Genomic DNA, 14,454 nt, shown 5'->3' on the forward strand with positions numbered 1-14,454 from the left:
CTGAGATGTCAGGAGTCAGGTGGGGACCGCTGGGGTCTCCCTTTCCTCTCACCCTAATGTCAGGGCCCAGTCTTGCAATGACTCAGGATGAGCTTTATTGCTGGTTGCCGTGGAAAGAGGTGGTTTTGGTTTAGAAGGCAGATTCTGCCTCTTCCCAACTTAGGGGTGTTGCATCCTCTCCCTGAGCTTCAGGTGTCTTGTCTGGGAGGTGGAGGTAATAATAGGTACCTCACAGAGTGTAGGACGAGGATGAGACAATGCCTGGGGGGCACCCCATTCCGAGCAGGTGCTATTGTGGCCCCGTGCAGTAGGACAGTTGAAGACACAGAGGGCACAAGTCAGAGACAGTGTGACACAGAGCCCTTTGAATGACCTAACTATTTTAGGAATATTTAAATCACTTTTCCCATAAGTACTCTATTTATTTGCTAGGGCTGCCATAACAAAATACCACACGCCAGTTGACTTAAACAACAGAAATATCTTGTTTCACAATTCTGGAGCCTAGAAGTACAAGACTGGGGTGCTGTCAGGTTCGCTTTCTCCTGTGGCCTCTGTGTCTTGCAGATGGCCCCTTTCTGTGTCCTCAAATGGCCTTTTCTCTGTGCACATATATCCCTGGTGTCTCTTTGTGTGTCCAAAATTCCTCCTCTTGTATGTTTATGAGACAGGTTGGATGAGGACCTACCTAATGGCCTCATTCTAATTTAATCATCTCTTTAAAGGCTCTGTCTCCAAATACGGTCATATCTTGAGGTACTGGGTACTGGGCTTTGACATATAAACTTTGGGGGAGATATATTCAGCCCATAATAAGCACCTAGGAGCATCTACTCTGTTCTAGGCATGGAAAATACAGAAGGGAAAGACTTAGGTCTTGCCCCTGGGACACTCAGTCTTTTGGGAGAGAGAGACAAATAGACAATTATAAAAATGCCTTTTCTCCATTTACCTTGCCCTGTGTCTTACATGTAATTTTCAGTCTTTGCAAATGAATCATCAAATATACATTCAGCATTTTGCCCACTGCAGAATCTCAGTTCAATCAGCTATGAACTTTCCAGGTCTTAACCAGCTCAGGAAGAGAATTTACCGGAGCCCACTGAGAAACAGGAGAAGGTTAACCAAGAGCCCAGATAAGCTGGGCCAGACTGAGGGGAAATGAACAAATAGTTGAGATTGAAATTTGTCTTCACATGCCTCTTTTCCACCCCTGTCTGCCAAATTTTAGTGACCTTCGAACACAGCCAGCCAGAGGCTGCCCACACTGCATTTCCAGTGTCCCAAATTAAGACTGTTCCATCCCCTCCCCACACGCAACCACCCCTGCCTTATGTCTTTGTTCTCTGATTTCCAAGATGATAGAGGCATGAGCCTAAAAACTGAGCACTTTCGTGGGGCACCTGGGTGGCTCAGTTGGTTAAGTGTCTGCCTTCAGCTCAGGTCATGATCCCGGGGTCCTGGGATGGAGTCCCACATTGGGGGAGCTCCCTTTCAGCAGGATGTGTACTTCTCCCTCTCCCTCCACCCCACCCCGCTCATGTTCTGTCTCAAATAATTAAAATATTTAAAAAATTTGAGTACTTTCAGTGTGTCGGGCAATAATCAGACACTTTACAAATGTCATCTAATTTGATCTTCAAAACAGCTGTTTCACCTCATTTGATAGATGAGGGAGCTGAACTACAACACACTCAAGATAACAGTAAATAGCATCCTTTAAATGCATATCTTTCTAACTTCACTAAGACCTTCAGACTCTCAGCTATTAGTGATGTGAACAGCTGTTGATCTCTGTGATGATAATGCCGTGATTGACTACATTGGTGGTTAGTCTTAGGTTGGGTTCCTAGAAGCAGTTCCTGAGAGGAATGTGGGTGCCTGTGACTTACTGAGGGTAAGCTCTCAGGAGGAAGGAGAAAGGGAAGCAGGGAGTAGAGGCAGGGGGAGAGGCTGAGCAAGGATATGCTCTCTGTTAGTCTAGCTTCGGCCTGATCCCACAGTGAGCTCTGAAGCATAAATCACCCGCAGAACTCGTTCTACCTTGAGGCAAGAGATCCACCTTTTGCCCTGGGTCATTCTACCATTGGCTGTAAGTTGTAGTGTGTGGGGTGGGTGTGTAACCAGGTAGCCCCATCAGGAATCATGAGCCCATACTGCCAACCCTGAGATAGGTAGAGGGGACCTGGTCTGGGCACCAGCACATTCCACTTCTTACCTACTCTAGGATCGGAGGATGGACATTCTAAAAGAAGGCCCCAAGGAAAACAATGATGTGATCCAAATGAATGTGTCTTTACCACTTCAGGTCCTACAGCAAGTTATTTTAGGAGATACTTTTGCATCAGAAGGTGAGAGACAGGGGTTTTTAGAACCCCTGAGTTAAACCTATGAACAGCTGCCTGATAGTATGGTCTTAAATCGGAATAGCACTTGTAGTTTAACGATTGATGTTTATGTACATTATTCATTTAATCATCACAAACCTATGATGGCAGGTTTCATTAGCCCATTTTACAGGGACATTTTGTGGTTCAATTACAGAACTTTTGTTTTTAAGATTTTATTTATTTATTTTTTTGAGAGAGAGAGAGAGAGAGAGAGTGCATGTGCACAAGCATGGGGGAGGGGCTGGGAGAGAGGGAGAAGCAGACGCCCCACTGAGCAGGGAGGCCCACCTCAGGATCATGACTTGAGCCCCTGGGCTGAAGGCAGATGCTTATCCTACTGAGCCACCCAGGTGCCCCTCAATTACACAATTTTGATGTGATAAGGCTGGGCCTACGACTTGCCTCTGACTTGAGATCTAATGTCCCTCCTTCATTTCATCCATTGTATGGTTGAATGGATTCTGCAAAACACCTCATGCCCCACCTAGGGGACCAGCCATCCCCATTTGCTCAGGACTTTTTCAGTTTTAAAACTGAAAATCCCACATTCAGGGAAACCCAGGGCCAACTTAACTGTTAAACAGAAAAAGTAGTGCCTAGGGCCTATGATACCTTTAGAGGCCTACAAAAAGGTTCTAATTTTAATTCCTTTTAACAATGGAAGAAAACATATGAATATTATAATAATAATGAAAGTATGCTAATTAAGCCAGCCTGGATAACTTTTCATCTTTATATTAACAACCGTAAAATATAATTTTTAACTGTGTGGGCATGTGCGTGTGTGTGTGTGTGTGTGTGTGTCTGTGTGTCTGTGTGTCTGTGTGAGTGTGAAGGAAGAAGCCTATGAAAGCAAAAGTGCCTAGGACTCACAAAGTCATAATGCAGCCCTGAGTTCACTTGGGCTTCCCCAGAGGCACTCTGCATATTGTGCTGTGAATTCCATATCTCTATCTCCCTACTGACCTGACTAGACATTTCTCTTACTCATCTTTTTGTCTCCAGCTCCTGGCTTAGTGCCCAGCACACTATACACACCCAATGCCTATTTATTGATTGAATAAATGAGTTAATTGATGGCCTCATTCAGCCGATTGCTTGATAACATTGGGGACATTCACTGCTCTTGGCCTCAATTTCTACATCTGTAAAATAAATACATTGGAATAGAAGAACTCTCAGGTTCTTAGGGGGCACTTGATGTCATATATTTGTGATACCAGGTCATGGGACTCTCTTAATGTCATTGAAAAATGTCAGTTATCAGATGGTTTCACTTATTTGTGGAACATAAGGAACAGCATGGAGGACATTAGAAGAAGGAAGAGAAAAATGAAGGGGGGGAGATCGGAGGGGGAGACGAACCATGAGAGACTATGGACTCTGAGAAACAAACTGAGGGTTTTAGGGGGGAGGGGGGTGGGGGGATGGGTTAGCCTGGTGATGGGTATTAAGGAGGGCACTCCTTACTGCGCGTGGAGCATGGGTGTTATACGAAAACAATGAATCGTGGATCACTACATCAAAAACTAATGATGTACTGTATGGTGACTAACATCACATAATAAAGTAAAATTAAATAAAAAAGAAAAATGTCATTACCAATGAAATAATCACTTGTAAATTCTTAGAGTCATTGTTGTGTTTTTTTCCCCCTCCTTATTTTTCTTTTAGATCCTTACTGGAAGGCAGGATGTCCAATTTTACCTCGCGAAAAATGTCTCCCACAGGAAATGGTAATGTAGATAATATTTTCATTACTCAGAAAATTTAAAAGTCTGAGAAAAACAACTCATAGCTCTTAATTCTTTTATATAGATATGGAATGCTTAGAAGCAACTGCCAACATTAGGCTTAAGGAAAAAGTAGGAGTGCGATAGGTTTTATTCATGTAATTGCAATGCAAAGATTTTTTAAAAAATCAATAAAAGTGTTCTTTTGTGTGTGGGACATTCTGTGCTTCTGACTCCCCTGAGATTAAAGAATTCAGTTACTTATAATCAAAAGCACCAGAACTTCTTGACTATCATTTATTAGGTACTTGTAAAGCAGTCTTGTGTGAACTTCTTTTTTTTTTCTCTTGTATGTACTTCTGAAGCATATATATATATTTTAATAAAATGGCCAACCACCAAACCATGGCTTGGTTTATCCCATGCCCATGGCTCTGTGTTCCCAGGTGCCACACAGGACCTCGTGAGCTGTCCCGGCAGTTTCAGTTGGCACCGGAGCAGTTTCATATGTTATCTCTGGTGCTGGGGTGTGGGATTTGTTCTCTCTTACCCGCGCATCCTATTTTGAAACCGTGCTGAACTTCTCAGCCTACAAGATGGATGCTGGCCAATCAGATGTGCCTCTCAAGACACCCAGGTTAACAACTCACACTTGACCCCATGAGATTGCATCTCCCAGTTTTTTTTTTTTTCATTTTTTCTGTTGATAGATATGAAGAGTACCACTCAGGGGACCACACTGAGGCAACAGGGTTTTCATGAGGTTAACAAAAGAAGGACTTTCTTACAAGACAACAGCTGGATAAAGAAACGTCCCGAAGAAGAAAAGTAAGAGGGTGTGGAGAGGGTGGGTGGGTGGATGAATAGAGAGAGCTATTCTCTAGCTGGGGAGCTAGTGGCCATCTAGAAGGCAGGTGCTTTCCTTAAAACATTTTGTTTCATGGCCTAGTGTTTGGTAAGATTTAGTAGGCATACATTGGTTTTAAGATTTTCAAGAATATTTCTACCATTTTTATTATCCACGTAATGAAGAGCATGTGAGTCATTAGGGAGAAAAAGCAGAGTTTCATTGTTACAACTAGAATGGACGTTTGTGTCTTTTTGATAAACTGAAAAGAACACGACTTAGCAGTTTCCCAAAAGGTAATATTTAATCCACAGTAGGAAGACTCCTCATGCATGTTCATCATGTCAGTTGAAACAAACAAATAATAGTATGATTCCTAATTTACAAATTTAATAATAATTTATCTAAAATTTCTATATGTGCAAGTGAAATCAATATATCCTCACCTCATTTTAGTCACAGTGGTATATATCTCTATCAGGTGGGTGCTAAATGTGGTATTACTTTGCAAAGGAAAACATTTACCCTCAAGAACGTTTTGTCTGTTTTGAGCATTGCTTCTACTAGCTCTATGTTATAGATCTGAAAACTACACTTGTAGGCATATTGCCTCATGGCCAATATAGATTTATAATAGACATTTGTCTAGCCCAGATATATTTATGATAAATTACATATATACATATGCATATGTTTTTTGATTCCCTCTTGTGTACAGGTACATACTTTACATATAAGGCATCTTTAATTCTCACAAATCACACAAGGTAGGTATTACATCCTCTATTTTATAGAAGAGAGATCTGAGGTTCAGAAAAGTTAAGTAACTTGTCCAATCCACACAGCTATTAAGTGATGGAGTTGAAATTTTAACATGACCTATTGTCTATTACACCAACGGTTCTCATTCAGGGGCAGTTTTATCCCCACGGGATGTTTGGTAAGATCTGGAGACATGCCCAGTTATCAAAATTAGGGAGTACTCCTGACATCTAGTGGGTAGAAACCATGGATGCTGCTAAACATCCTACAATGCACAGGGCACTCCCCACGATACAAAATTATCAAGCCCATAGTGTCATAGCGCTGAAGTTGAAAAGCTCTACATTACAGGATACTTACTCTCAACTAAGCAGGATACTTACTACTAAAGTGCCCATATATAGTTATTTGAGGAACATATTTATAACTGTTAAATGAAGATGTCTATTAATTTCTGTTATTAAATCTTATTATTTTAAGGGAATATAGAGGTATTTAGAGACTCACATTGACTTTTGGAGTTAACATTCTTGGACAATCATCATTTCCTTTAGTAACACACATTTACTACTTCTCTCAGAGCCCTTATATGGCACTTCTATTTTTCTATAGTGGTTGAGTGATGTCAAATGTGAATCACAAATTCTGTGTTGCAAATATTTGCACAGATGGGTGAGGATAGAGATGTCTAAGACAAATTATAATTGGGAGGAATGATGGTTTTATGCCAGGCACGCCTCCTTTATAAAGGCCCAGGGAAGCCAGTTTGGATGGCATGACAGCTGCTGAATGAAGGCAAAACGGGCTCCAATGTTTCCCCCACTCCTACTGGCCCAGGTCTGGACTGTGTGTTATGATTCTTCTTCAGGTCAGAATGCATCTGGTGTCTGCTACTCTCTCACAAGTTTAGGGAACTGGATACCAAGAGAGATGGAAAAGTTCTCTTGGGATTTTTGAGGGTGTATATTTGCTGGAATTGTTTCAGTTTCACTGTTCATCTTTCTTTTTAATTATCTACCTCAGTTTCTTGTATAGCTTTATTATAAATAGTTCCAGAGTGTTGCGTAACATTAGGGGAGCAGAACCAGGAGCAATGTGGTATTTCAGGTTTGGCTGGGTTGACATGAAAAAGGTTCGGGTACTTGGTTCAAGGCCAAAAGCTCTACTACATGTTTTGACATTTCCTAGTTACCTGTACTTTCAGGTCTGCTGTACAAAGTAAGAAAGACACTGTTTGGAATTTTATGTATGAAGGTCTATGTATGTAGGAAGGGTTATGTATGAAGGGTTAACTAGGAGGAAAAGCAAAAGTTTGAAATAAAAAGATCTGGGTCCTAGATCCATGCCTGTCACTTACTAACCTTTTGGTCTTAGGAAGTCTCTGATTTTTTCTCTGATCAATTTCAAAATCTCTGATCAGTTTCTTCTTCTGTGAATTGGGTATGACAAGGTCTTCTTTGCCTAAGTCATAGGATTATTTTAAGGACCAAACAGTTCTCATGGTTCAAAAATGGGCCAAATATCCTGTGAATGATCCACCTTCTTAACCATAAATTTTGGTACTTATTTTCCTGCTTTTTGTCAAGGAAAACTATCAAGTCCATCAGATGAAAATGTCTACATATAAAAGACTTAGTTATATTTAAGACATGTTTGTGAAAGCTTTTGCCTTCCTGCAGAAAAGGACTCTTACAACGTACACAAAGTAGATGTCCACATACATGTTCCCACACTCTGATAGAAAAAAAATAAATAACACTCATTCCATTGTTGAATCATATGGAAATCTCACGGGGTATATGAGAATAATGATCATTTGTACTGACAAACTTGTTTCTTTTCACCATGCTCTTTCAAGGGGAGACTGGTAAAAATAAATGTATTGTTGTGTTCTTACGCCTGCAATAAGATGAATTAATCTTGCTCTAAATTGTGAGCTCTTTCCTGTCTCCCTTATTTAGTGCTTACCAAATACTGTGGTAACTTTCCATGTGACTTAGTTTTGTTCTTTCTTTACAGAGATGAAAATTATGGTAGGGTGGTGCTCAACCGACATAACTCCCATGATGCCTTGGACAGGTGGGTGTTTCAGACAAGTTACATCATTAGCAGAAACACAAAGACAATAGTTTTGAGAGAAGACTTGTTCAAGACAGGCTGAATATTTGTGGCTAGCCTCAGGCTTTCTCTGGCATTCTGGAAGACTCTGTGATATCATTAGGAGTTTCCACAGAGCAAAGTCTGTGCTTCTCCAGCTTCATGCTTCTAGAACCACAGCTTGGAGGTATAGAATAACCAATCCATGGAGGTAGCCCTCTGGATGGGAAAAAGAAAGGGCTGCCGCAGAAATGTGACCAGATAAGATATCTCAGAACCTTAGGAAAAGTAACCCTAAAATATAGAAATAACAGCAGAGTTCACTTGCTTTATGGGCAGTACACTTCTTTTTAGAAACTCCTAGGTTTGTGAAAAACCGTTAAATGATATTGAGTGGCAAAAAGACTGAGGCAAATTAGTAGAAAAATTCAGACAAAACTCATAATCACAATAATATAAATAATCTAAGATTGATCAAACAAGTAGATAATACTCTTGTTAAAACACATTTATGTTCACACACATACAAACAACCACACCCATCAGAAGAACCTAAGTATTTATCAGACACAAGTTTTATCTGGTCTAGTAGCCTGTGTCTGTCTGTCACCAAGATGTATATAGTAAAGGAGTGTGATTATCTTTTATGGCATGGACTTTAAAAAGTAGACACCTTGAATATTTTAGAAACTTTTATTTATTAATTTTTCTAAACCCTTCTAAACCTGTTCATAATTTTGACCTGTTATAAAGGTACTGAGCTTAGAACTCTCTACACAAAGTATCTGTTTGGTTTTCTGGTTCGCAGCCTTAGTTCATCTGACTGATTGTTCTGTGATTACCTTTGCCCTCTCCTTGGTTGTCATGATTTTGAAGATTACAGCCTTGTTCTCAGGTGGCTCTCACCCCCAAAGGGAGTCTGATCATTTTAGTCTAGCCACACATGGAAATTGCTCCCTCCATTTTACTGGCTAACTCCCCTCCGTATACTGGCTGGAACAGTACATTGAACTTTTATCTTCAGTAACAAAATTGTGTGAGCCCGAGATGTTTTCCCCTTAACCCATAACTAGCGTCTCAAAATACATGTTCCTAGAAGGGTAGTGCAGATGATTTTCCTCCTTGCACTTGCTCAGATGGATGCCTACTTTGCCATTTTCTGCCCTTTCACAGAGGCTGTACCCACTTGGTGGACACTTAACACCATTTTGGAACATCTGCTATGTGCTGCCATAATGCTAGGTGCTGGGAATACGAAGATGCATAAGATACCACCCTTGACCTTAGGGAGCCTTTACATTCTGGAAAAACATGGATCCATAGACTACAAGACTAAAATTTACCACGGAGGTGCTATTGTAGAAGTGTGTGAGAGCGCCTTGGGAGTAGAGACGAGAGAGCCTAACTCTGCCTGAATTAACCACAGATGGCACCCAGAAAGTGGTCTTCCATGTTGGTGCTGCTGTTCGAAGGATGAGGAGGGGTTTCTGAGTTGGGAAGGGCAGCTGGCGGGCAGGAAGCAGGAGAGAAGTGCTTCCAGCACAAGTGGCTATGTGTGCAAAAACTCCATGTGAGCAGAGACTGAAAAGGCTACAGGAAAGGGAAGGTAAACAATATAGTCTCCTCACCTAGATAACAGCTTCATAGTAGGCATGAACTAAGAACTTTCGCTATGTACTTCTGCCAGATCATTTAAACCCGTCGAATAAGCCTGGCAGCAATACTTGTAGAGATGCCTACTGTGAACCAGACACTGGCCTGAGGACTGCGAATAAAACAAAGTCCCTGCTTCCATAGAACCTGCCTCCTAGTTGAAGGTGGAGGAGGGGAGAGACTGAAAATAAATAAACACAATATAATATGTTATGTTGCCATAAGTGCTAGGAAGAATAAAGCCAACTAATGAGACATAAAGTGATGCTGTCTGAGAAGGGGCTGTTTTACCGAAGGGAGTCAGATGGCCCTTCAGTGTCTGTTTGCATTCATGCATTCAATACAATGCTGGGCTAGACCATGATTTCACTCTGAGGTTCCTTTAAAACTGAGGGAATTGCATTAGGCAATTTTCATTACTTTTTTCTCCCATCAACGGACACTGTTCCCTCTGCTTCCGTTTGAAAATGTTCACGGCTATTTATCTTCCAAGGCCCAGCTCAAACTGTGCCTTATCCATGAAGCCCTTTTTGATTCTTTTACCTAGAAATAAACTTTCTCACCTTAGAACTTCCTTCCCTTTCCCTGAACCTCTTTTATGACAGTGGCCACTATTTGCCTTTGGGTGTACATATCTAATTTGTCTCTCTAGCTCTGTGTGAGTAGATTCCATAGTTTTTTATTCTTGACTTCCTCATAGTCATCAGCACAGTAAATTATATATTGTTTACCTTCAAATATTTGCTTAATAAAAGTATACTATATCAAGTTAAAAATTAAATTTTAAGTGCATATACTGTTTTAGTGCTTTTTCAGATTCAGTATCTTTGATCTGTCAGCTTCAAATGATGCTTTGAAATGCAAACACAGTAAATCATGGTATAATTCATCAAAGAGCTTGCTTTTCCTGTATCACAGGGTTATATAAGGCATTAAACAGCCTGTTTTTGCTGATTGAGCAGTCTGATCAAGATATTCCCATTTGCTTTGATGATCTTGATTCCTACTATTGAACCTCCTATCCTTTCTTCCCTTCTTTTCTTGTCTTCTTCCCTCTCCCCTTTGTTCTGCTCGCCTATCTTCCTCAACTTTCATTGCCTTCTGTCTCTTTTCTCCCTACTTCTCCTTACCTCCCCTTTCTTCTCCTCTCTTCCCCACAGCTCTCCTTTCTCTCTTCTCTCACTCTCTTTTCTTCATTTCTTTCTTTCTAGCTTTTCCTGTTTCCTTCTTTTCCTTTCTTCCCCCTCCCTTCAGTTCAGCAAGTTCTTTTTTTCAACCCTGTCCACGGTGCTGAACTTTAAATAAAGCTATTTGTATCCATTGTTGAGCTAGCTTACGGTGCTACTAAAGTTCTGCAAACAAAACATCTGATTTTAAGGGATTAAGTTCCTATGATGTAGAAGTCAACAATATTGATAAGAGTACACATTAATTGTTAACCACTTTGCATGCCATGTTGTTTGTTTTGCCTATCCTTTATCCCCAATTTGAATATGTTACATTGTAGTTAGAAATAATTGGACCTAGAGAAGAATTCCTTTATTAGCAGGGGGAGTTGTGTTAGCCATAATTTATTCTATCCAAGTCAAAATCTTGGAAGATTTAGATACTCTGAATCTGTCTTTCCTTGGTAACATGTACAACTCCTACCTAAATAGGCCAAAATTTTACTAAAGACATGATAGATTTTATAAACTTTTTTTCGTAATTTATTTGATCTTTCTGTAATTATTTTTTGCTACAGGAAAGCAAATGAGAGAGATGAGCCAAAAGCTATGATTAGTCGGTACAGATCTGATGACACTTTAGACAGGTAAGGTGTTTTTGAACCATGTAAGCAGGATGCAAAATGTATATGAAATCCCATTTTTTTAATCAACCATGAGGTATTTAAATGTTTGCCAAAGTAAGTTTTGAACCATGATATTTTATCCCCAGGGACAGAAGGGCTATTCAGATGGAATCATCTTCAAAATTCACAAAATCTTGACTCAACATGCTATTTTCCCAAAATCCTGCCAGTAGTAGATTGATAAGAACAATTTTGAAGAAACTGGTTTGAGTATAAGTAGGGTGGACACTACAGGGAATCTGTTCAGTTTAAAATGGAGAATCTAGTTATTTTTGTGAATGAGTAGTCAGTTCTTATTCTAACTTTTGGGCTTTCCATCCCATTGGTGGGAAAAACAGCAGTTTCTATTTTTATAGAGAAACTATAAGTTTTACTAATAACATAGTTTTGATCCACTGTAGTATAAAGGCTCTTTACTTTAGAAAGTGAAATTACTCTTGTGGGTGGCACTAGAGTAACCATATGGCCTATAGAATGGGTCCATGGGGCTGTGCCTGTTGTTAGTTCCTTCCTACACAGAGGAAAAGGGCTCCTCTTTATGGAGAAAATTGAGAAATGTCTATTTATTTTTTAAAGTAAGCTCCATACCCAGCATGGAGCCCAATGCAGGGCTTGAACTCACAACACTGAGATCAAGACCTGAGCTGAAATCAAGAGTCAGATGCTTAACTGACTGAGCCACCCAGGCACCCCGAGAAAGGTCTATTTGGATTGAAGTGTAAATGCTACAAATCACATTTTTATCTTATATTTGGTAGAGATACTTAGTAAGCATATATAAAGTGCAAAGTTAACATTTTTAGTTGGAGTCTAGACAATGGACACCTGAGGCCACTGACAGTTGAGGTCACTCCCTGTAGCTAAAGATATGCTGCTATTGTAGACAAAAATGCCACCTGCTGCCTTTTAAGTAGACATGCTGGAATTTATGTTATCTAGTGGATTCTATATTCAGTATTTGCCAGTATTAATTCATGTAGGAAATGTACACACTTCTGTACTATTCATAGGTTTTCAAGCCAGTCTCCCTTAATAGAGGCTAATCCTCACTGGTATGCCCAAGGAGTTAACTTCTCTCTTGTAATTAATAGCCTCACAAAAAATGAGTTTGTAGAAGTATATGTACAGGATCTCATCTCCACAGCACTGAGTGGAGGGAGGAGTCAAAATAAGTCCATTCATGTTGGCCTTGTGGGCTGTCCTGTTGCACCGTTAACTGAAGATGGAAACCCTATTTCTAGGAATGAATCTGAAAGTGAGATAATTATGCCTCAAGAAAGGTAAATGTGTGGGAGACCTAAGCCTTTGTAGGCTGTGGATCTGAAGGTCTATGTTGGGCCAGTCATGACAGAGCCTTGGAACATTAGTAATGAACTAGACCAGACTTCACAGGCTAACAAGGTGAGTCATTCTCAGCCTCGGCTGCAAATTAGAATCACTAAGAGAGCTTTTAAACTTTACCGATAACTTGGTCCCACCACCTCTCACCCTCAAAATTCTGATTTAATTAGTCTGAGGTGGGACTGGGACATTCTTAAAGCTTATGAAGTGATTCTAGTATGCATCCAAAGTTTAGAACCACCAATCTAGCCCAAATCCTTCTTCATTTTATATCCTAGAAAATGAGGCCAGAGGTGACCTGCTTTGTTTACACAGAGGTTTAGTGGCATGTTTGGTCAGCTCATTCCCGAGGCAGTCCTGAGTCCCAGCAGTATGCCACATCTCTCTAAGTGTGGAAATAGATGTGAGGGAGAGAACTCAGAAATCGGTAAAGAAAGGCAAGTCCTATCAGGAGTCAGACTTTTCATAATGCTGGTCACTCCAAATGTGAGATAGGAAATAATTTTAGGAGGAAGATGACCAAATATATCTGGTATGCACGTATGTATGTATTTCAATAATGCATTTATTTTATTTTTTATTTTTATTTTTTTAAAGATTTTATTTTTAAGTTATCTCTACACCCAACGTGGGCCTTGAACCCACAACCCTGAGATCAAGAGCAACATGCTCCACCAACTGAGCCAGCCAGGTGCCCCATAATAATGCATTTATTTTTAAATGAATATAAGAAAAGTACTGACTTTATATTTGGAGTTCTCTTTTTAAAATATATATGTAGGTAAAAGTGTGAGGTGTTCTAAAGAAACATAAGTAGATACTAATGTATGTAGCATGCAATAGGGCCCAAATCCTCCAGGCCGACGAATGACTTATTTGGAAAACCTAGGTTATGGTGCCCTCTTGTGTTCTCTTGTGGAAGTGTAACTTTTCCTCTAGTTCTTTTGATCATACTGCTAAATGACTATATTTGAGTATTTCCTGTCTCCAAGACTGACACTTATCAAAACAACCTATTTCACATCATAAGTTGGCAGAAACTTAATTTTCAAGGGAAATACAAAGTTAATCTCCCTAAGTAAAAAGAAATTGACATATGTATTGGAATGGTAAGTTAGAGTTCTCTCCATTATTACTCATAGACTGATGCCCCTAGTGGCACAGAAGAGATAGTGAAAGTGAAAACCAGTAAGCGTAGGAAGACCTGTTGACCTAAGGTGTGAGTGTTGAAACAATCACTCTACAGAATCAGATGTCTGACATTGGGCCCTACTGGAAAGAGTTTGGAGATACCCTACTTCTTGGCTGGATGGCCAAGAGAAAGTATTCTTGAGACTCCATTCACCATCTCTGAGACTCCACGTTTTCATCTATAAAATGAAGATAATTACGCCTCCCTTGTAAGGATATTTTAAAGAGTAGAGGAAAATGTATATAATAAGCAGCAAAGAGTAGGTAGCTATTTTTATTATTACATGCAGTATTGCCCACATAGGCTTACCCTGTAGAATTTTGATTAACTTCATTTAATTTTAACATCAGAACTTGCCTTGATATAAACCTTGAGAATGTTTGATATTAAGGTTCTGTTTGCTTTAGACAGATTGTTGTTTTCAGCAAACCAGAGTAGCAATTTCCCAAGATTATTTTTATCTCATGTTAGGGTCTCATGACAGCTATAAAGTCTGAGGAGAGTTTCCAAGGAACATTTAAGATTAAAGATTTAGGGTCACCTGACCTCTTACTTAAGGTACTCACAGTGGTTTACTGTAGAGCCTT

The 14,454-nt window shown here is 39.9% G+C and overlaps 1 protein-coding gene across 2 annotated transcripts in view; it reads left to right on the forward strand.

Moving 5' to 3' along the window:
- SCEL (sciellin) overlaps window positions 1-14,454 on the forward strand; it is a 301,851-nt gene that overhangs the window by 209,968 nt on the left and 77,429 nt on the right. For both annotated transcript variants that reach the window (XM_028106136.2, XM_088022213.1), the window contains 4 exons: window positions 4,065-4,126; window positions 4,834-4,951; window positions 7,752-7,811; window positions 11,227-11,295. In XM_028106136.2, coding sequence (XP_027961937.1) covers window positions 4,065-4,126; window positions 4,834-4,951; window positions 7,752-7,811; window positions 11,227-11,295 — 309 coding nt within the window. The remainder of the gene's footprint in view (window positions 1-4,064; window positions 4,127-4,833; window positions 4,952-7,751; window positions 7,812-11,226; window positions 11,296-14,454) is intronic.

This window comes from Eumetopias jubatus, unplaced genomic scaffold, assembly GCF_037043125.1.
Source record: "Eumetopias jubatus isolate StellerSeaLion01/CBP00866 unplaced genomic scaffold, mEumJub1_p1.0 scaffold_3, whole genome shotgun sequence".
Taxonomy (NCBI): Eukaryota; Metazoa; Chordata; class Mammalia; order Carnivora; family Otariidae; genus Eumetopias; species Eumetopias jubatus.